The 22,427-nt window shown below is 39.3% G+C and overlaps 2 protein-coding genes across 5 annotated transcripts in view; one reads left to right on the top strand and one right to left on the bottom strand.

Moving 5' to 3' along the window:
- Window positions 1-1,368: 1,368 nt before the first annotated feature.
- DNAJC9 (DnaJ heat shock protein family (Hsp40) member C9) lies at window positions 1,369-8,369 on the top strand. The gene is made up of 5 exons (XM_060126715.1): window positions 1,369-1,863; window positions 2,036-2,176; window positions 2,825-3,079; window positions 4,940-5,026; window positions 5,394-8,369. The coding sequence occupies exons 1-5, from the start codon at window positions 1,369-1,371 to the stop codon at window positions 5,511-5,513; spliced, it is 1,098 nt and encodes a 365-aa protein (XP_059982698.1). The 3' UTR covers window positions 5,514-8,369.
- FAM149B1 (family with sequence similarity 149 member B1) overlaps window positions 5,194-22,427 on the bottom strand; it is a 63,638-nt gene continuing 46,404 nt past the window's right edge. For 2 of the 4 annotated variants that reach the window (XM_060126710.1, XM_060126714.1), the window contains 7 exons: window positions 17,648-17,772; window positions 15,715-15,821; window positions 13,102-13,326; window positions 11,492-11,615; window positions 11,126-11,251; window positions 9,263-9,341; window positions 5,194-8,162 (listed from right to left, as the gene is read on the bottom strand). In XM_060126710.1, coding sequence (XP_059982693.1) covers window positions 8,089-8,162; window positions 9,263-9,341; window positions 11,126-11,251; window positions 11,492-11,615; window positions 13,102-13,326; window positions 15,715-15,821; window positions 17,648-17,772 — 860 coding nt within the window. In that variant the 3' untranslated portion in view covers window positions 5,194-8,088. Of the gene's footprint in view, window positions 8,163-9,262; window positions 9,342-11,125; window positions 11,252-11,491; window positions 11,616-13,067; window positions 13,327-15,714; window positions 15,822-17,647; window positions 17,773-22,427 lie in introns of all 4 variants that reach the window. The other 2 variants (XM_060126712.1, XM_060126711.1) reach the window with 2 other exon arrangements.

Below are 22,427 nucleotides of genomic sequence, written 5' to 3'. Positions count from 1 at the left end.
CAATGTTCCTACCTGGAGAGCCCTTTCCAACATGTCGTATTGTCTGTAGCCGGGGAAATGAGCTAAGATGAGGGGCTTTACAAAAATCCATTTAAAAAGTCAGTGACAGAATCAGGTTTAGGTATCATGATTTTGTAATACAGATGACTGGTTGTGTCCCCCAAAACCCAAATAGCACATACTCTGTTCCACCAGAAGTGCAGCAGGATTAGATGGTTTTAGTGCACATTGGATAATACAGATTTCATAATCTGACATAAAACTAAAACATAGGAGATTTATAGAGGAGATTCTATAGCCCTATCAATGTACCAAACTATTTTATTCTCTGGGTTTTATATTCTGAGAACAGTTACCAGCCATCTCAAAATCTGAGGTCATCAAGGCTCTCCCAGGGTTGTCACTGGTTGGCTTCCACTTACTTTGGGGCGACTTTAAAGGCACAGCAGGCAGAGAGCAACTGACTTTACCTGGGTTTGATCTTGGAACTAGGAAAGAGAAATGTTTTGAAAACCATTTCAAAGTTTAAAAGATAATAATCTACCCTGGAGAGTTTGAGGTCTTTGGAGAAGCTTTAATTGGTAGAGCAGAGGAGAATGTAATTCTGGAAAGTATTGTCCAGTGAGGGGAACTGATGTGAAATGGGTATTTTGAGCCACTGAGTTTCTTCCAGCTCATGTATTCACTTTGTGCCCTGGTCTATCTTTTGTCTAAGATCTATATATGCAAACTTCCTATGTGAGCTCATCCTCTCCCTGATTTCCAAAGTTTTCTCTAGCCCTAGCCTTGCTTTGGATTTCCAGGCCCAGATTTTTCACCAAGTCTTGAATGATTGCATCAGCCTGTCTTGCTACCCACTCAAGTCCAGCATGCTCAAACCCAGGACTGCACTTGAGAAAGCTTTTGCTTCCAAAGTTTAGGTTTTAATAAGATGAGCATTTGGACCATGTTATCTCCAGCAAAGTGGAAGGTGATTTAGGAGCTGGAAGGTGAATGGAAATGATTCTGTAATAAATGTCAAATCTAGAAGTTCTATCAGACAAAGAATTTTTAAAAGACCAGTATTTTGTCTTTTTGTTTAATGTAGGGTTTTTAAATTGCAGGGCTCAAGGGAAAGTCCCTACCCAGCGGTCCCAACCTGTAGGTTGCAAAATTATTTGGGCCTCAGAGCTCTATGTACTCTTGTCAGATCATCTTTGGAAAAGAACAAATCTGTTTAATCTTCAGGTTAAATTTAAACCATGTGAAATTGCCAAATGCCGATGATACCCTGTAAAAGCAAAAAGAAAACAGTGCATAGGTTCAGCCTAATATAAACGTTCCTTATATTGTTGCATAAACTGAGCTAGGACGTTGGGGAAAAGGTAGATGCGAGATTTCCAGAGCATCGGGAGGAGGGCCGCGGAGGAGAGGGCGTGGTGGAAGGAGGTCCTGGCGCTAGAGGAAACCAGGGACGCCGGCTCCACTCTCCGCCTCAATTCTGGCCGACGCAAGCTTGGCCACACACCCCTTTGCAACCGCCGTAAAGTGTGGTGTCGTGGCCCCGCCCATTTCGGCGCCTCTTGTGGCGCCGGCGCCCTGGGCTTTTTGCGCGGGAAAAGGGTGTCGCCCACGTCTGCTCAGCGTCACTGGAGTCAGGCTTATTTCGCTGAGGTCGCCGCCGGCTCCGCGCCGCTGCCGGCCATGGGGCTTCTGGAGCTGTGCGAGGAAGTGTTCGGCACCGCCGACCTTTACCAAGTGTTGGGCGTGCGGCGCGAGGCCTCAGACGGCGAGGTCCGACGCGGCTATCGCAAGGTGTCCCTCCAGGTGCACCCGGACCGGGTGGGCGAGGGCGACAAGGAGGACGCCACCCGCCGCTTCCAGGTGCGCTAGACCCCGGTCCGCCGGTTGCCCGGGCTTTTCTCCGTCTTCTGGCCGCCCGACCCCGCCCAGGTGGAGTGAGCCGAACCCGGCCTGGCGTTTTCTAATCTTTATTTCTCGCGGCGCGGTTTCAGTGAGAGGCGCAGGGTTGATTTTTGGATGCTCTTTCCCGCAGATCCTTGGGAAGGTCTATTCCGTTCTGAGTGACAAAGATCAGAGAGCAGTGTACGATGAGCAGGGAACAGTGGACGAGGATTCTGATGTGCTCAGCCAAGATCGGGACTGGGAGGCCTATTGGAGATTACTGTTTAAAAAGGTAAAGAACTCTGGAGATTTCCTTGTGACTGTTTTCATCATTCATTCAACAAACGTTTATTGAATGCCTCTAAGGCCTTGCATTTTGTGTTGTGTAAGAATGAGGAATTTTATTTGGCCTCGAAATATCAATAAACACATACACACCGGCGTTCCTCAGGAGATACCTATCTACTTATCGATCTTTGAAGAAGGGAAGACATATCTCACTGTTAGTTTGAACCGTGTGTGTGTATCCATAACACATGCACCTACACACACACACACACACACACACACACACACACACTCTTACTGAAATGGGTCTTTAAATTTCCGTTGATGTAAAGTGCTTGTAGTGAAATGGGGGCATTTGATTTTTTACAAGATGTGCTTTATTTTACATATTCCGATGTAAGTCCTGAAACTTTTCCTAGCTTGGAAACTTCACTTAAATTTTCCTGGTCTGTAGCTTAGCAGTTGTAAAGGTTGGATTAGGGAGAACTCTGGAAAATCTTTGGCATAGAAACTTTGGTTCCTTGCAACAATTTCAACTCAAGTAACTGAGTTGAGGAGAAACATTTCAACACCTAAATATACTTTTTACTAGCATTTCTTTTATTTAAAGTAAAATTCTCAAAGTTAAAGCATATGCCTCTCATTTGTTCAGATATCTCTAGAAGACATTCAAGCTTTTGAGAAGACATACAAAGGTTCAGAAGAAGAGCTGGCTGATATTAAACAGGCCTATCTGGACTTCAAGGGTGACATGGATCAGATCATGGAGTCTGTGCTGTGTGTGCAGTACACAGAGGAACCCAGGATAAGGAACATTATTCAACAAGCCATTGATGCCAGAGAGGTCCCGTCCTATAATGCCTTTGTCAAAGAAGCAAAGCAAAAGATGAATGCAAGGAAAAGGAGGGTAAGATTTTGAATGCTGTTTATATCTTGACTGCTTCCAAAAAGAATTTGAGGATATTTACAATAATGAAAATATATACAAGACTGCTGAAATAAAGACTAGGTTTAACTTGATTTGTAGTTTTCATCTAATAAAATGAGCAGATCAGCTCATTAAGAGAACCTTTTTTTCTACTGTGTTGTGCTCAAGAGGATTTTACTGCATGGATTACTTAGATAATATCATTTTAAAGTACCACTGAAATATTCTTCATATGGGCCAATTCTTGTAACCTTGCTGAGGCATTCCTGAGGAGATAAAATAATGGAGTCCAGATACACAGGCTAGACAGTGATTCTCACTTGGTTAAGGCGTGGCGGGGAGGGTGACAGAGGCTGTCCCTTTAAAACTGTGTTTTGTTAATTCAGATTCCTTTGTTCTTGCCAGATTGATTCTTGAGTTGGACCCAGAATATACATTTTTTTAAACAAACAATTTAGTTTATTTTGATAACAGTGTCTTTCCAAACACACTCTGAGGTACACTTTTGTGGAGTATCAAGGACTGTGGCTTGTGTGTCCTTTATACCCATATTAAACTGTGGAGTTGGTGAGGGTAAGGATGATGGCAGGGGAAAGGAGCTTAAGGATATCTGGGGTTCAGGGAGGGAGTGGATCCAAGGTAACAAACATCTGTGCCTCTGGTCTTTTGGTATTAAAAGGCACCATTGCCTCAACCTGGCTTTCATAATGGGAGCTCCACGGAGAGCAAACAGTGTAGGACTGTAGCTCTTTGGTGGGTACTTTACTTTGTATGGCTGAAATGGGGGTGGAGGTAGGTCTGCAGCTTTTAGGTAAAGAGACAGGAGAAACCTGACACCTGTGCTGAGTTGAGAGAAGTGGAATGTGTATCAAGATCATCATTTTGGCTCATAGGCTACATCTGTCTAGATTCAAGCTGACAGTTTATCTTAAGTTGGTAATCATTTTTTAGGTGAAACTGAGCACAGCTGTATTCAGTAATAGGCTATTAGCTTGAGAAACTTCCCTAGAGTTTGGGGGAGCAGGGCGGGAGGCTGGAATACTTTTGAGTGAGACTCCCACAAACTTGGAGAGGGGAATACAGTATTAAAAGAAATAAATTGAATACAGGGACTGAAAGTAGACAATGGAAACTGTGTCTCTTTATTGGAATAACAGGGTCCTAATGTATCATAACTCTCAGTATTAATAGTATTCATTGCTACTTAGAAAATTCACTGGGGTTGGGGCCTCTTATAGTCTTACTTGTTGCCCTGAAGGAAAGAATGAACTTATTAACCTTTCCCAAGGTATTCTTGTGGTATTTTGGAATCAGTGCCCTAGTAACATTTGGCAAGAGGAGGTGGCTTTGAAATCCGGTAAAGAAAGGTTAAAACTGAATTTGTTAGAGTTTATCCTAACTACTCAGGGGAAATTTTGAACCAGGGTTGCTCTCAAGGCTGCCCCAAGTCACATGTAGTAAATTGGGTTTCCAGAGGAGGAATCTGAGGTGCCTATATCCTGGCAGAATTTTGAGGGCATCCTTGGCTAAGTGACCTTTCTTAGCTCTTCTAGCATTTTGGTTTCCTTCCTGTCACCATGTGGTTTATGAAACCAAATTACCTGCTTACCCCTAGCAAATACAAATGGGGAGCAGTCAGAAATGCTTATTGGAATCAGAGGATCTACTGCTTGATGTCAGCAATGCTGCCTTTTAGTGAGTGTCATATTTATGCAATTTTATCCTTTTAATTTATATAATCTTCAAATTGAAGGAGTCTTAAATTTGCTTTGGGGAAAGAGGGTGTATTTTTAGTATTTGCTAGATTGCCATAGCGTCTCACATGAGTTTCTGTTTTAGGCTCAGGAAGAGGCTAAAGAAGCAGAAATGAGCAGGAAGGAGTTGGGGCTTGATGAAGGAGTGGATAACTTGAAAGCACTCATTCAGGTAAACCTGGCAGGTTGTCTGTGAAGGTTGCCACCACTTCTTTCATGTTCTGATTCTTACTGCTAATATTTTCTTTGGAGTGTATGTACAGTATTGTGGGCATTTTGTTTTCTTCTTTTAAGACATTCAGGTACCATACAGTCATTCTTTTAAATTGTACAGTTCAATGGTTTTTAGTATATTTATTAGGTTTTACAATCATCAGCAGTAATTCCAGAACATTTTCATCACCCTAAACAGAAACCCCTTATCCATTAGCAGTCACTCCCCATTCTCCCTTTCCACCAGCCCCTGGAAGCTGCTAAGTACTTTTATCTCTGTGGACAGTCTTGTGTTTTGAAAGCTTGTGTTTTAACTTCTCAAACAGAGCAGACAAAAGGATCGGCAAAAGGAAATGGACAATTTTCTGGCTCAGATGGAAGCAAAGTACTGCAAACCTTCCAAACGAGGGGGGAAAAAAACAACTCTCAAGAAAGAAAAGAAATAATGGAATTTTCTCTTCAAAACTCCTTAGGTGTTAATTGATGCCATCGTAGGCAAGGTGCTGTCAAGATTTGAAGACAAAAGTTAACCCTTGAGAAAAGTTATCTTTCAAGCCTAAATGATTCAGATCAACTACATAAACCAAACAGAATCTCTCAACCTGATGTTAGTATATCCTGGAAACACCATGACATTCTGTGAGGTCCTCCTATGAAGGAATTTGGTGGTGATCATTGAGGGAGCGGAAGGGTATATGCTTCCTGACAGCACTCTTCTATGGGTCTTCTGTACAAGGAACTGTACCTATAATGCAGATCTATCCCTACCACATTTAGCAGTTGTCATTTTGCCACACAGGAGTGAGCTGCAGGGTATTTAGTGGTGTGTGTTTATTAGAACAGGTACTTTACCTAGCCTTCAACACACTTGCTGGACATCTGTCTTCCAAATACTTGCCAATTTACTTTCAGTCTTTTTTTTTTTTTTTTTTTTTTTTTTGTGGTATGCGGGCCTCTCACTGTTGTGGCCTTTCCCGTTGCAGAGCACAGGCTCTGGACGCGCAGGCTCAGCGGCCATGGCTCACGGGCCTAGCTGCTCCGCGGCATGTGGTATCTTCCCGGACCGGGGCATGAACCCATGTCCCCTGCATCGGCAGGCGGACTCTCAACCACTGCGCCACCAGGGAAACCCCTGCTTTCTTAATGTTCTTGCATAGACCCTCTCCTTTTTGTTTTACAACTAAGTTTTGCACTCTTTGCTTGAGGTTTATAGGAGAAACAGGTGTTCAGATAACTTCAAGCATCTTACATGATTAAATAAACAAGTAAAAAAATGACTGTTAAGTTCCAGGAGCTTTTTAAATGATCCCAGTGTGATCATTTAAAAGATGATCTAGAAACGATATGAATGGTGCTTAGGATAAAGAAGAGAGAAGAAAAGTAGTCGTAGTCAGCATTGTAGCAGATAGCCTGGTTTAAGTTGCCTCAAGAGATGTTGTAGTCCTGCCTGTAACTGCTGAATGTCTTTAAGTCACTGAGCTTGTCTGAACTTCTTTCCTCTATAAAAGAGTAAGGGAGCTGGGCTAAATGACTTGTTAGAGGCTCCTTCTGACTCTTAACTTTAACCTTGAAAGGCAAGCCGTCTTGATCCAGTGGCTTGTTATTATGTACTCCTGGTATTGATTTGTGAGAATGGTACAGAGATTTTCACTTATATTTAGTTGAATTGGTATGAACTCATTAGAATATATGGAAATTTTTTAGGGACTGTTCAACTTAAAATCTCTGATTTGTAAGCTAATATATTCAATACCATATACATAAAACAAGCCTTCTGTTATGAGATTTATGTATCATGATTTATCTGGGGTAAGCCCATGACACGTTTTCAGTTTGTGATTATAAACAGGTTAAAAAATACTCTTTAATTGCATCAAAAATACAATTTTAATGCAGGTTGTTTGAAGCATCCGTCTTCATGTGATAGCATTAGATAAGTGCGAAATAATAAAATTACCCCAATTGAATTGATCAACTCTGAAGATTAACAGTAAGATCTAAAACCAGTATGATCATCAAAATTAAAATTCAGTGAAATTTAAATAAAATAAATGTAAGCCATAGTTAAAACCATTGTTAATGAGTGCACTCAGGAAAGGTCCATGTGAAAATTGGAAGAATGTCCAAGTTCTCTTCCTTTGCTCTTAGGATATGTTTATACTGGACTAATTTGCAGGGTTTCTGAAATTTTAAGAAGTTGTGTCTTGCTGGCTCACTAATAGAAATATTCTATAAATTTTTAAATTGCCTTTCTTAGATCTGCAGGAGAAAATCAGCAAGGTGAGTTTAATATTTGGAAATAAATACGACCACTAAAGTACTTTAAGAAGAAAAGAAGCATAACCTGATGTCAAGCAGGTGTTGTGAGGTTGAGTCGTCCTATGTGAAAAAAAAATCCATTATGGTTTATTACATAGGTTACTTTACACCAGTGCTCAACATTTATGTCTTTAGTTACTCACCCCTGCCATATCTGTCTGCCTATGGAATTGGACATCTAAAGAGAAAACTTTAGGAACGACTCACCTGTTTGATGAGTAGCTCAGATTTTTGACAGCACTGTCTCCTAAAAATGACGTAAAAGTGAGTACACCTGTCCAAAAATTAACACAAGCAGAAGTATTCCGAAGCCAGTGGTAATGTTATCAAACAATTTCCTACTTTTTGTGTATGTATAGTCTGATAGAATCCTGTAATAATTGAACTGATCATTGTTAACAGACAATATGAACAGTGATTTGGAGGATATTACTCTTTTGTTACATCTTTGGGTACAAATTTTACTGTCCAGTGAAATGGTTAACTTATGCTGAAAGAAGACAGTAACTGGAGATAGAAGCAGTACCCATGTAATCTTTGGCTGATACTGTTCTCAGTCTGTTGTACCAAAATAACTCTTCATGAAGATAGTTTCAAGTTGTCTCCTGTTTACAAGCTCTGCATCACGAGATGACTGAACACTGATTTGTGAAATCTTCCCACATGTTCCCTGCAGCATGAGGCAGGTTCTTCTCACTTGCCCTATGGTCCCTGCCTGGTTCTAGTGATAGGTCCACCTCTGTTTTGAGATTTTGTAGATCCATGTAACTGAGGACCTGTCAGACAAAGATGACATCATAGAGTAACATTAGTAGACATTCTAGATTTGATTGTCTCAAGTTCATGTATGGGCTTTTTTGCTCCAGTTATCAGTTAGACTTTAAATTTGGAGCCTGTGACTAAATAGTAAAGTATATATTTACCAAGGCAATAAAAATCATGTTTGTGTATTTTATAATGTAAAAATAAAGAAACAAAATCTATATTTAGATATGAAAGCAGTAACCTAATTTTAGAAAATAGCTACTAATTTAAAAGGAGTTACCTAAATATTATACTAGTTATACTTGACCGGCAGCATGGCCAAATGTAATAACTAGCTCAGAGGCAGCAGTGCTTCTCTGAGAACTGATCCAAGAACCGAATCCACTGAAAGCATTCAAAGACTACCAAATGATGCTACTAGGAACTGAACTAAAAGAATTCACTTGGATTACAGAGAAGGTTTGAGGCAGATTACTTTTTAATGTACTTGCTGATTAATCTGATTATTAACAGGAAACATTTCAACTGCCCAATAGTTCTAAATTTCACCTATAACATAAGGAGAAAATGACCCTGATGGTGAGACCATTATAGGAAGAATTAAGACATCCTTAAATTTTCTCTCATCACTCACATGAAAATAGAAACTATAGAATATAACTTAGAAGACAAAAAAGTTAATGGGATAGAATCAGACTCCTTGTGTCTTGACATTGTGAATTTCTTTTCTTACCTTGGCCTAGCAGCTTAACTGACCAGATCAGTTTAATCCATAGCAATATGGGGTTTGCCAAGTTAATAAAATTCATGCAGTGTTTGAATGTTATGAAAATGACTTATTTGGCTTAAATTTTTTAGATTAAAAAAAAAAGTAGTTTGCCGGAATGGCAAGAGGTTAATTTTTATATGAGAAAACAAATCTGGAACTTTCTGGCTTTGAGCAGTGGAGTTCTGTAATTTTTTATTATATCCCATATTCCAAAATGAATTTGAGGTAATTTACAAAGATGTAGGAAAACAAAATGTAATAAAATCTGGAGGAAGGAAAAATAAACATGGAAAACAGCAGGGTCTTAACCACATAGTAGTAAAATAAAAGCCATGGCCCGACCTGTTCCTGCAGATCCCCTACCAGGTCGGGCCTGATGAGGATGCTCAGTAGCACATGAACGACGATACTGTGTGTCCGGCTGAAAAAGAGAGAAGATGAGACACTTCTTACGATGTGATTTCTCCCAGAGGATAATGTGTTACTTGGTAGGAGGGAAAACCTTGAAGTTGGACAGCAATGTAATCGACATCATCTGACATTCTGAGGGACAAGTTGGCTAAGTGTACTCTTACGTTCCAAGTAAGAAAAATCCCAAGCCAGAAGCCCACAGAGCCATTGTTAACTTGTAAAAATTTCAAGTTCTACAACTTTATTAATATGTCTTTAAGAAAATCTTAGCATTTATAAATAATCCGTATGGTTTAATATTTCTAAATACTTAAAATTGGCTGTGAAGGGAATTTTTATCTGATTTCCATTGCCTGCTGACTGTTTAAAACAACAGAACCAGAACCTTTTCAGCAACATTGAAACACCCATGACTACTTCCATACTTGAAATGTGACTCTCAATATGGAACTCAAACATTTCAAAATTATCTCAAGGGATTTAAAGATTTTAAGATACAACTAAAATACCTAAATGCAGATATTAAAAAAAGCTATCAATACCATCCCACTGGTACTTCTAGAATAAAAACGTCCCTCTCAGTTTCCTGTCAGCACTGGTATTAAGAGATTTGAGATTTTTTTTTTTTCTTTCCTGATGAAGCCCCATGTTTTCTATCAGGGATCAGCAAACTTTTTTTTGTGTAGAGGGCAAGATAGTAAACGTTTTATGTTTTGTGGTACATACTGTCAGTGGAACTCCTCAGTTCTGCTGTTACAGTAGGAAAGCAGCCACAGACAGTGAATGAGCGTGGTGGCTCTGCTCTAAGAAAACTTTATTTACAAAAACAGGCAGTAAGCCGAACAGCCCAGGAACTAGGACAGAGGAAAGAAAAGATTCTTCCCTGCAGAGGGAACATGGCTCTGCTGACACCTTGATTTTGGACTTAATAGGCTCTGGAATTGAGAGAATAAATTTCTATTGTTTTAAGCCACCCAGTTTGTGGTAATTTGTTATAGCAGCCCTAGGAAACTAGTACAATGTCCCATTCATTTACTACTCTCACCACTCTTCTAATGGAGGAAGAATCGTACAGTGCTTTAGGCTGATACAGTTTTAAGGGTTATGAGTTGAGATAAGTGTGTTGCAAATACCACTGTCTTGAAAACTGGTATAGGATGTGGGTTCCTGGTGCCTGGTTCCTGGGCCATAAGTGTAGCCCCAGTCACTTCCTAGGCTCTCCAAGCCCTCTTGCACAAAGCAAACGAGGTGGGGCTGAGCTCCTGGCTTACAATTTTGGGCAAGGTCAGTGCATGATCTCGTCTCCCAATCAGGTTTTCTTCTATTGTTTAAAAGTAAAAGGGCTAGTAAATGTACATTAAGTGGTAAGGCATTGTCAGCATTTCAAACACCAATTAACTAAGAACCCCCAAAAGTCTTAACTCGCACATCCACCAGTCCACATACATAATCTGATACCATTTTTTGTGTAATTCCCTAAGAGCAGTGTTAGAGAATGAAGTTAATGCTAATCTGATACACACTGGGGTTTAACATTTTGCTTATTCTCAGAAATAGCTAAACTTTAAATTGCTTAGAATTTGCAATTTATGTATAAGTTAAAAGAATGAGTGACAGAGACCAGTTAGAGTTTCAACAAAATATACTTAAAACTTAAAAATATTATTTTTATTAGAACCTCATCTTTTATTCTTAGAGTTTGATTAAGCCACCATGTAAAGCTTTAAGTCTGCCAAACTATTTTTTTCCCCTTTCCTCAACTATCAAGACCATAGAGGAAGTATGTCACTCTACCAGAAATGACTGAGTTGTGTTGGGCCTGGAGAAAAAGTCTGGTAAAAGGAGCCTCTCGTGGGGCTGCTGATGGTTAGGCTCATCCACCGCTGCACTTCGAGCTCGACTGGAATCGCCATGGGTTTTCTGCAGAAGAGATAAAAATTACAGAAACAGTTAATTCGTAGTGGAGCTGTGCATGTCCTTTATCAACCCTAACAGGTATGGTCACTGCAGGCCAAGCAGCTCCAATGCCATCGTTATGAATCAGAATTCAGTGTGTACTTTTGACAAAATATAGTGTTAAGTCAAGACCAGAGCACAGACCCTGCAGAATTACCCTGAGGTTTTACAAGCACATTGAAAGGCAATAGGAAAGAGACATACCGTTTGCCTTTGTGGCCCCACAGTACTCAAGTGTTCCACTTCAGCTGTGCCAATAGGTGGCAGCAGATTATTTCGACTCAGGGGCAGTGGTGAGGGAGAGGAGAGTGAGTCGGCCGCCACTGGGCTGCAGATCCCATCAGCAGAAACCAAGACATGAAAGCATAAAGTTATAACAATATAAGCAAACTGATTAGAATCAAATAAATTGAGCAGATGAGTTTAATTTCATGCACAGAAAGCTTTAAGCTGCCTACATTTTTAAGTGAAGAGATCTCAATGAAAGGATTTTGGAGAATTAAAGTTTTGGGTTTCCTTCATAGTATTTTCTTATTGTTGAAACTTCATCCTGAGCATACAGCAGAAGTTGACCCTTTCTCCCACAGAGAACTGGAATAAAACAATTTTCCCTATATTGTGTTGTATTTCTCTGACAGTTATGGATTTGTAATTTCACATCTGATGGAACTCACAGTTCTGGGCTTTCTGGTTGTCCTTCTCACTAAAAACTATAATTTCCAGGTAAAGTTCCTAAACTTATTTCCTTCCATGGGATTTGGAGCAGTTTGCAGTATTACTCATGCCCAAGATAGTAATTAAAAGCTGAATGATACTTTTCATGTCCCAGAAAAAACAAAGCAGCTTACTTTTCCACTTTGAAAAAAGCACTGTCAGAGGGATGAGAGATTAATTATACATCAAGACCACTCATACTCAAATGAATGTATAGCTATATCAGTTTAGATATAGGTATATCAACAAAATAGAGAGCAGCTGAGAACCCTGGTGTCCTAACAAAGATTTTTGGTGGTTTTGGACACCTCTTTTAGTAAGTCTATTGGGATAAATTGTAACAAGAAATTGAAAAGTCAAAATCAAGAAGTGTTGGGAGAGAAGTATAGTGACGTCCTGGATTTAGAGGCTGAATTCAAAACACAGTTATGGTGTTGTCATCTCACACCCTTGTTCTTAGTCTTAGAAATTAACTATCCTAAGATGTTTTGTAAGTCAACAACTAATGAAAGAATTTTATTTTAAAGACTTGGCTTGGTATTTTTTGCACAGTGAGGCTCAGAGTGTCTAGTGAATGAAAGGTGGGAAAAGGGAAGAGAACATGTTTAGTGTTACTTCCTAAGACGTGCCAAGGGACATATTTCCTGGTGTATAAGCATCTACTTATCTGAGGTTTTAAAGTTTTCATTGTCAATGGAATAGGTAGATCCTAATGGTACAGAAAAATATTAAAGGAGAATTAACTATTATTTGGGGAAGAATTTCACTGAGGATGTTCCCACTAAGGAAAATGTTTTAATAAAATACATATGTCTTTTATTCCTTTGGTGAGTTCTGCTGAAGTATTCTAGCCAACATTTTATTTGTAGAAATATAAATCTTTAGCTAAATCAATAGGAAGATCCAGTATATCTATATTTCATTCAAATTTAACTCCATTTTTTCTGTATTAGATTTACACCAGTGTGCAGTTCATCATAAGAATATGTAATGATTACTGTTTAGGCATATATTTCAATCTTAGATTTAAATTCATTCTCTATGTAAAATTCTTCATTAGTTTTACCATAGATTCCAGATATTCTGCTTTTGAAACCTACACTCGGGATCCTCTGAGTATTTCTTCCATAGGTCTTGGTGTTCCAGCGCGTGAATGGCTTGTGCTGATGGGATGAAGGGTACGTGGTGGGGGATTGCGTCTCCTGGCGGACTGCACTGTATATGACAGAAATGATGTACTAAGCTCCAGGGCTCGATTTGGCCAATTTCGAGTTGAAAGGATGGTACTGGACCCAGGCCTCATAAGTAGCTTGTCATCAAGATCTCTAGTGTCCAAATATCAGAAACCCACAGTGAGATCAAGATTGCTCTGTACAGGGAGACAGAACTCAAAAGGTAAAAAGCCTTAGACTATAAAATACATTCAAGGGAGAAAAAAGCGAAAAGAGAAAACAATAAATAACCTAGTTTTAGAAGTTACATAATCTAGCTCAGGCATGAGAATGTGTACCTAAAAGAAGGACATCATTTCAATCTTACACATAATTTACTAGAATGGAGACTTGGGAAAGCAAGTCCATTTTTCACCTGCCATCACAGTCACTTCTTCAGTTACTGATAAAGACTAACCTGTAGGGTACTGACTCCAAAGTGCTTCCCAAAAGTTTACCTCAGGGTCTGTGCTTCCTACCATGTTTGAAGCATTCTTTTGTGCTGAAGGAATGTCACCAGAAAGACTTAGTTGAAAGGCCAATATTGCTGCTTAGTAGTGGTGTGGCACTAGTGTGGCTCCCACTGCAGAGATTAAAATGCTGAGCTAGCTGGAGCCTACAGGGATAGGGGGTTCCTTGGAAAGCTGGGAACAGGCAAAGGGTCCAGAGCTTTGTACAGCCCAGGGCAGTAGATCCCCATTTGCATAAACAACTGTGAAATATAACACTTTCCTGTAAGTACTCTGATAAAATACCATGCTCAACAGTTCAGTAGCTTAAACTCTGCCTTGTAGATTCAGCGGCTTTGTTTTTGTGTTTTAAGCAGATGAGAGAATGTTTGATTCTATTGTAAGGCACCTAAGAGATAGTATTTACACTGTGATGTGGAAGGGAAGTGAAAGAATAAAGCTCTGCCATGTGCTCTTGGCTTTCAGCAAGTTCCTCAATCTTTCAGGCCACTTTGGTGTCCTCTAGTGCAAAATATGCCTCAGGGTTTGGAGAACTTTGAAGGAAAAATGCCCATCACAGAATAGGGCTAAACCTTGAGCATTACTCATATGAGATCTTTCTGATCTTCCTAACCATTCACTTAAGCCTTTTCTTTACACAACCTACTGCTTTCTAATTACAGGGGTTTAGGCCTTAGCTGCTCTTTGTTCATCTTTATTCTTCCTCTGGACTATTCATTCATAACTGGATTTATCACCTCCACACTTCTAGATCAGCCTTCAAATCTGACCTTCTACATGGCCCATCATTGTAAACTCAACACACCCTAAGCTCATTTTCCCCCTGCCAAACAAGCTTTCCTTGAGCTTGAAATCTGAGTTGACTTTGATTCCTGTATTTTTATAGAATGTGATTTCTTTTGCAATATCTCCTAAAATATTCCATTCCTTTTTTTAGTCTTGCTACAACTTGAGAACAGACCCATAGCAGCCTGAACTCCTGCATTAGACTCCTTACTTTCATTTCCTCCTGCATCAATCCAATCTGTGTCCTACTGTTGTGAAATCTATCTTTCAGATTCCTGTTTTAAATATATGTGCTCCCCAGCTGGACTCACACATTACTCACGTGGGAATGTAAAATGGTACAATTCCTTTGGAAAATTGTATGGCAGTTTATTATAAAGTTAAGCATACACTTAACCTATTCTGTAACACTTTCACTTCTAGATACTGAAAAATGAGACCATAGGTCCACAAAAAAGACGTGTAAGAATATTCATAGTGCCTTTTATACATAACAGCCCCAACCTGGAAAATAGCCCAAGTGTTCATTAACGGAAGAATGGATAAACAAATTGTGGTGTACTATTACAATAGAATACTACTTGGCAATAAAAGAGAATCACATGCAACAACATGGATGGATCTCAAAAACATGACATTCAAAACCCTCCATAGTCTGGTCCCAAAGTTCTTTAATTTCATAGTGTCTTCTTTCCCACTAATCACACCATGGTCTATTTTAGTTGTAGAAGGTTGTCAGTGGTCTTTGATCAGAACATTAAAATTCTAACCTATTGCTTCCTATCCTACTACAGCAAAAATGGTCGGCTTTCTCTTCTAAATATTTGTATTTTCCTGTTTCCAAACCTTTTTCCACACCATTCCTCCTACCTAGAATAGCCTTGCTGCTCTTCTCTGCTTATCCAAACTTCTATCTTTCAAGGACACGTTCAAAACCTACACTTACCCACCAAAATGCTTCCCTTCTTTGGGACTACCATAGTGCTCACACTGACACAAACTTCGCCCTCAGTCACAGGAATGCCCTGTATGGTTAGGTCTCTTTTTACCTTTGTGCCTTCTCAACAGTTATTTTACCAGCTCCTTGAAGGTGGAGACCATTTTCCTTATATGTTTTTACTCCCCAGATGTCTCTGGTTGCTTGGTACGTACTCAATACATGCATGTTGATTGACTGACTTTGCTTTCCTTTTATTTCTCAGTGATCTACTTAAACTCTATAGTCTTAAAGTTTTATACTTCTTACAGGAGCTTGTCCATTAGGGAGAGATTTCTTGGCTGTAGAGGCATCCCATGAACCAAGAGACCATTCACATTTGGCTGATGACCACTTGCTGCTTGACAGAGACTCATCTACATATCAAAAGAAGGTGTTACTCATTGGTTGGTGAAGATAGCAGCTTGGTTTCCCAACTTTGCCAGAAGTTAGTATTTCCAAATTAGGTCATTTATACATTTTTCTCCTATGCCTTAACTTTTGTAAATCTTGGTCAGTACCCCAGCTGGAGCCCCAAGTCCACTGTCAAGATGACAAGATCAGAGTGCTTTCCTCTCCATTTCTAAATGGGGAAGCCTGGTCAACTTAGATGAAAGCAATTAATAGTCACTCTCATAGGGGAGAGAGGACCTTTATTATTATTATTTACATTATACTAGAAAACAAAATATGGAACAAAAATGGGGAGAATAGGGGTAAACGCTATCTCTTTTACCATCACATAATCCTATGCTCTGCACCAACTAATGCTTTCTCCTTCACTACACCTGGAGCAGTCAGCTCTCAAAAATAACGTAAATTCTGAAGACTTTATTAGAAGGAGTTAATTGTATTTTAATGTTAGCAGGATTTAATCTTAACTGCCACCACGACCTTAGTGTCCTGTTTATTTTCTCTCTCAGTTAGTCAGTTAAGTGCCCTTTCTGGCCAGCTCCTTCTCTGCCACAGTATGCATTTTCCTCCTACTTTGTCTTAAGAATGTTTGGATTATTGCTTCTCCTTCCTTTGGTCATTAACAACCAGAACTGTGTACGTTAACTTTTCAGGGCTTAGGCTACCTAGGTCATAACCAGGCCAGTTCAACATGTAGAAGTATTTTATTACCATCATAGGAATATTAGATTATTACCTAGGTCATACTCCAGTGTGATAAGGTATGGGCCTTACTGAGTGTATTTTTATTTACTTTTTTTTATTGAAGTAGAGTTGATGTACATATTATATAAGTTACAGGTGTGTACGGTATAGTGATTCACAAGCTGAGTTTACTTTTAAATAACCCTTTTTAAAATATAGCTGCACAATATCTGGCCAGTACACCAACAAAGCAAATACTAGATGTGGTACTAAACCCAGGCTCGATGAGCATGGGCCAAGGATGAGAATCCTTTTTCTTTTTATCCCTCCCCTGCTCCCACACTTTTTTTTTGCTACAAGTAACACTGGGAAGCTATCATTGTAAGAACTGGGATTACATAAATCATTACACGTGGATGAGACCAGGCTTATCAACCTTCTGCAAGAAATGGCCATTTTTATATGCTTGTCTACAGACTTATTTGAAACCATTTTCTCCTCCCTTTGATTTGCCTTTTACATCTGGTTATGATTAGTAAACATCCAAAAAGCAAAAATGTCAACAGATTCAAATATTAAAATAAAACAAAAACCAGGTAGTCTGAGATAAGAGAAAAAAGAGGGAAGAAGTCAAAAAGAAATTCAAAGGACAGAATGTTAAGGCCATAGAAGATCTGATATTGGTCCCTCTTTTCATATTTTTCATTTTTTCCAAAGCAGACTTAAGTTGACCGTATAGTTGAGTCTAGATTGCACAGCTTATAGATGCCTTTTCAAAAGAGCTGATTGAGAATTACTTATCAACTCTAATTTTCTATTAATTTTTTAACAGGTTAAATTTTTTTTAATTGTGGTAGAATATACATAGCATAATATTACTCTGTTAACCATTTTCACATGTACAATTCATTGACATGAGTGCATTCGCTGCTATTTTTTAAACTGAAATTAAACTTATCTTTGCAAAGAGTCACTGGATTACTGTGATAAACACATAACTTTACTGGAAAAGAGTCATAGTGATACAATTAAGGCAAATAACTGAGCAAACTTCGTCTACAAGAACAGTCCTAGGTTCTCCAGTACATTCCCCTGTGCGACTTACCGGATTTGAGGTGATGGACAGCACCTTAGACTGTGGCACTCGAGGTAAGACCAAAGGTTGTGGTGCATTCAGCACACAGGGGCTTTCTGAAGCTGGTCTGGTGATTGCAACATTACTGTCATCATCTGAGCAAAGGAATAGAATCTATTATCCATGAATATCTTCAGACCCACAACAACAGTACTGTGAAAAAAAATCTCTCATGAGAATTCATAATCTCAAGATAGGCTTCACAGCTTTGCAGCCCAGTTTCATACCACCTGCACAGTTCAAAAAAACGCTTTAAACCATGAATTTATTTTAAAGTGTTTCCCAGGCTGGTGATTCCTGTTTGTACCTGGCAGAAGGAAAAGCAAAGATTACTAGAGCAAAGCTGTCTAATAGAACATTTGGAGATTGAAGGAAATGTTCTACATATGCACTGTCCAGTATAGTGGCCTCTAGCCACATGTGGCTATAGAGCATTTAAAATATGGCTAGTGTGGGATCTAATCAAACTTACAAGCTTTTGCACAGCAAAGGAAACCATAAACAAAACGAAAAGACAACCTACAGAATGGGAGAAAATATTTGCAAATGATGCAACCAACAAGGGCTTAGTTTCCAAAATATACAAACAGCTCATACAACTCAACAACAAAACCCTATCCAAAAATGGGCAGAAGACCTAAACAGACATTTACCGAAGAAGACATACAGATGGCCATGAAAAAGATGTGAAAAGATGCTCAACACTGCTAATTATTAGAGAAATGCAAATCAAAACTACAATGAGGTACCACCTCACACCAGTCAGAACGGCCATCATTAAAAAGTCTACAGGGGGCTTCGCTGGTAGTGCAGTGGGTAAGAATCTGCCTGCCAATGCAGGGGACATGGGTTTGAGCGCTGTTCTGGGAAGATCCCACATGCGGAGCAACTAAGCCCATGCACCACAACTACTGAGCCTGTGCTCTAGAGCCCGTGCACCACAACTACTGAGCCCACATGCCACAACTACTGAAGCCCACGCACCTAGAGCCTGTGCTCTGCAACAAGAGAAGCCACTGCAATGAGAAGCCCGCGCACCACAATGAAGAGTAGCCCCCGCTTGCCGCAAGTAGAGAAAGCCCGCGTGCAGCAACAAAGACCCAATGCAGCCAAAAATAAAATAAAATAAATTTATTTTTTTTAAAAAGACTACAAATAACAAATGCTGGAGAGGATGTGGAGAAAAGAGAACCCTCCTACAACTGTTGGTGGGAATGTAAGTTGGTGTGGCCACTGGAAAACAGTATCAAGGTTCCTCAGAAAACTAAAAACAGAATTACCATATGATCCAGCAGTCCCACTCCTGGGCATATATCTGGACAAAACTATAATTGAAAAAGATGCCCCTATGTTCATAGCAGCACTATTCACAATGGCCAAGACACGGAAACAACCGAAATGTCCATTAACAGATGAATGGATAAAGAAAACATGGTATATATTATATATACAACGGAATACTACTTCTCTGTAAAAAAGAACGAAATAATGCCATTTGCAGCAACACGGGTGCAACTAGAGATTATCATACTAAGTGAAGTAAGTCAGAAAGAGAAAGACAAATACCATATGATATCACTTATTCGTGGAATCTAAAAATGTGACACAAATGAACCTTTGTGATTCTGTGAAACAGAATCATGGACATAGAGAACAGACTGGTGGTCACTGGGGGGAGGGCACTGGGGGAGGGATGGAGTGAGAGGTTGGGGTGAGCAGATGTAAGCTTTTATATATAGAATGGATAAACAACAAGGTCCTACTGTATAGCACAGAGAACTATATTCAATATCCTATGATAAATCACAATGGAAAAGAATATTTAAAAAAGAATGTACATATATATATAACTGAATCACTGCTGTACAGCAGAAATTAACACAACATTGTAAATCAACTATACTTAAGTAAAAAAAAATAAAATTTGGCTGGTGTGATTGAGAACAATTTAAATTTTACCTAATTGTAATTAATTAAAATTTAAATAGCCACACACAACTAGTGAAACCTCATGCCCATTACCACTGCCAGTTTTTGTAAATAAAGCTGTAAGAGTAATTTGCTTATTCTCATTACTGTATAGTACTCCATCATATGAATATATCACGTTCTGCTGTTGAGGGATGTTTGGGTAGTTTCCAGTTTATGTTTTCCAGTATATAATGCTGTCATGGATATTCTTATATATGTCCTTGGGGAAGATGTATACTGAGTATATAGTAGTATACGCAGCCACATCCACTCATATACACATTGTTTATGGCTGCTTTCAAGGGCAGAGTTGAGTAGTTGCAACAGAGACTGGATGGCTGGCAAAGACTAAAACATTTACCATCTGGCTCTTTATACACAAAGTTTGCTGATCCCTATTTTAGGTCAATCAACCCACTAAACCAGTCAGAGACCTTCCAGTTCCATTATAAGATCATTGTCTTTTTTTCAAACTTTAAGTTTCAAAATCACAATAGTTATACAATGAAATAACCTAAATTTATGGATGCATGGAAAAATAAACTAAAAGGATATTAATTCATAGCCTAACATTGGTAAAATTGTGAAAGGTAAAATGAAAGTTTTCTCTGAAAACTTTCAGTGGTTGATACTGAAAACTGAAGTAATTCCTTTATTACCAGGATTTATTATTATTGGGGTTTGGATATGTCTCTGGACTTTATCTGTCCTGTATCTCCCAAAACTTAACCTCACATAATATAAAGCAGTTTGTTTTGAAAGGGTCTTAGACCTACTCGTCTCCAATACCAGCTTTAAAAGGGAACTTAAACATGCATACAACAGAGTGGCTTTTAAAAAAAAAAAAGACTCACATGGACAGTATCAACTGTGGCAAACATGTGGAGCAACTGGAATGCTCATACAATACTGGAGAAAGTGTAAATAGATGCATCCACTTTGGAAAAACATTTGGCAGTATCCACTGAAGTGGGAATAGCATATCCTATGACCTAGCAGTGCCACTGTTATGTACCCACTACATATGTTCACCAAAAGACATATACAAGAATGTTTATAACAGCACTATATGCCAGCAGACATAAACTGGAAACTACCTAAATGTCCATCAACAGTACAATGTGATATATTCATACAATAAAATACTATATAACAATGAAAATGAACTATTGTTACACTCAAAACAGTTGAATCTAACAGTGTTGAGTTTAAGAAGCCAAATGCAGAAGGGCACATACTATATGAATCCATTCTTAAAAGTTTTAAAACAGGCAAAACTAATCTGTGGTGCTGTAACTCAGGATAGGTTTACTTTTGGGGGGTAGGAGTTTAGTAACATGAAAGGGGCTTCTGAAGTGTTGGTAATGTTCTGTTCTTGATATGAGCATTGGTCATACAAGTCGACTCAGTTTTTAAAAATTAATCAAGGGCTTCCCTGGTGGCACAGTGGTTGAGAGTCTGCCTGCCGATGCAGGGGACATGGGTTTGTGCCCCAGTCTGGGAAGATCCCACGTACCGCGGAGTGGCTAGGCCTGTGAGCCATGGCCGCTGAGCCTACGCGTCCGGAGCCTGTGCTCCGCAATGGGAGAGGCCACAACAGTGAGAGGCCCGCGTACCGCAAAAAAAAAAAAAAAAAAAAAAATTAATCAAGCTTGATGTAAATTTATTTTGCAATATTCTATATAGATATGCTTTATATTTTTTAAATATATTTTTAAAATTTATTTTGGCTGCACCAGGTCTTAGTTGCGGCACATGGGATCTTAGTTGCGACATGCGGACTTCTTGGTTGTGGCATGTGGACTCTTAGTTGCGGCATGTATGCGGGTTCTAGTTCCCTGACCAGGTATCGAACCTGGGCCCCCTGCATTGGGAGCATGGAATCTTACCCTCTGGACCACCAGGGAAGTCTCTCCCCTAGATACACTTTAATAGAAGTGTTTTTTTAAATGTATTTCCTGGACTTGTGCTTCCAGCCAAGATGGAGCAACAGGGACTGGCTTTACCCTCCTGCTTAAAACAACCAATAAATCCGTGAAACAACAGCTTTTAAGACACTGGGCATCAGGTAATGAAAGACAGTGAACCATGAGATAGTAAACAAATGATGCTAGCTCTGCAACTGCCTTGAAAGAGTTTCCAAGACATGACACAAAGAGGGAGAACAAAGGCAGATCCTGGTGGACTCCCTGATTTGAAAGTCCAGAGAGACCAAGACTGCTAGGGTTCATAGGACAGAGTATCAGAGAAGAAAAACGCACAGAAAGGGAACCCAGGATATCTGTAGAGTGTGGGGTGTCCTTTGAGTACTCAAAGGAGTATTGAACACTGCATGTATGAGAAAAAACCACCTGAGGCTAGGAAAGAGAACCAACTGAAAGAATTAGAGGGAATAGTGCCTGCTGCTCACATGGGACCAGGAACAGTGCCTGGTTCTTCCAGCCATACTAGAAAAACTCATAATTAATGGGGCATTGGGCAGAGTACTTAGGACAATCTTGCCTCAGTATCTGGGGGATAATTAGTTGGACTGGATGACCTGTCTATAACAAATCATAAAAGCAAGACCAGAAGAGATCAAATTTTTTTCAAGTAACTTAAGTGCATCCCAGGAAAAACCGAAGAAGATACATACAAAAAAAAAAAACACAAAAAACTCCCAATAAGATAAAATTCACCATGTCTGGCACCCAAAGAATACCATGCAGGAAAATACAACTCACAATGAGAAGAATATCAATCATTGAAACCAACCCAGAATTCACACATATGTTTGAGT

This window comes from Lagenorhynchus albirostris, chromosome 16 (genome assembly GCF_949774975.1).
Source record: "Lagenorhynchus albirostris chromosome 16, mLagAlb1.1, whole genome shotgun sequence".
Taxonomy (NCBI): Eukaryota; Metazoa; Chordata; class Mammalia; order Artiodactyla; family Delphinidae; genus Lagenorhynchus; species Lagenorhynchus albirostris.
This window is presented reverse-complemented; position numbering and strand designations above follow the sequence as displayed.

Bases quoted from the DNA above. Each gene is read 5' to 3' on its own strand.
- DNAJC9 (XM_060126715.1), top strand. From the start codon at position 1,369: ATGCGAGATTTCCAGAGCATCGGGAGGAGGGCCGCGGAGGAGAGGGCG. The intron at 1,864-2,035 runs GTGCGCTAGACC...TCTTTCCCGCAG, and splicing joins ACGCCACCCGCCGCTTCCAG to ATCCTTGGGAAGGTCTATTC. The intron at 2,177-2,824 runs GTAAAGAACTCT...TCATTTGTTCAG, and splicing joins GGAGATTACTGTTTAAAAAG to ATATCTCTAGAAGACATTCA.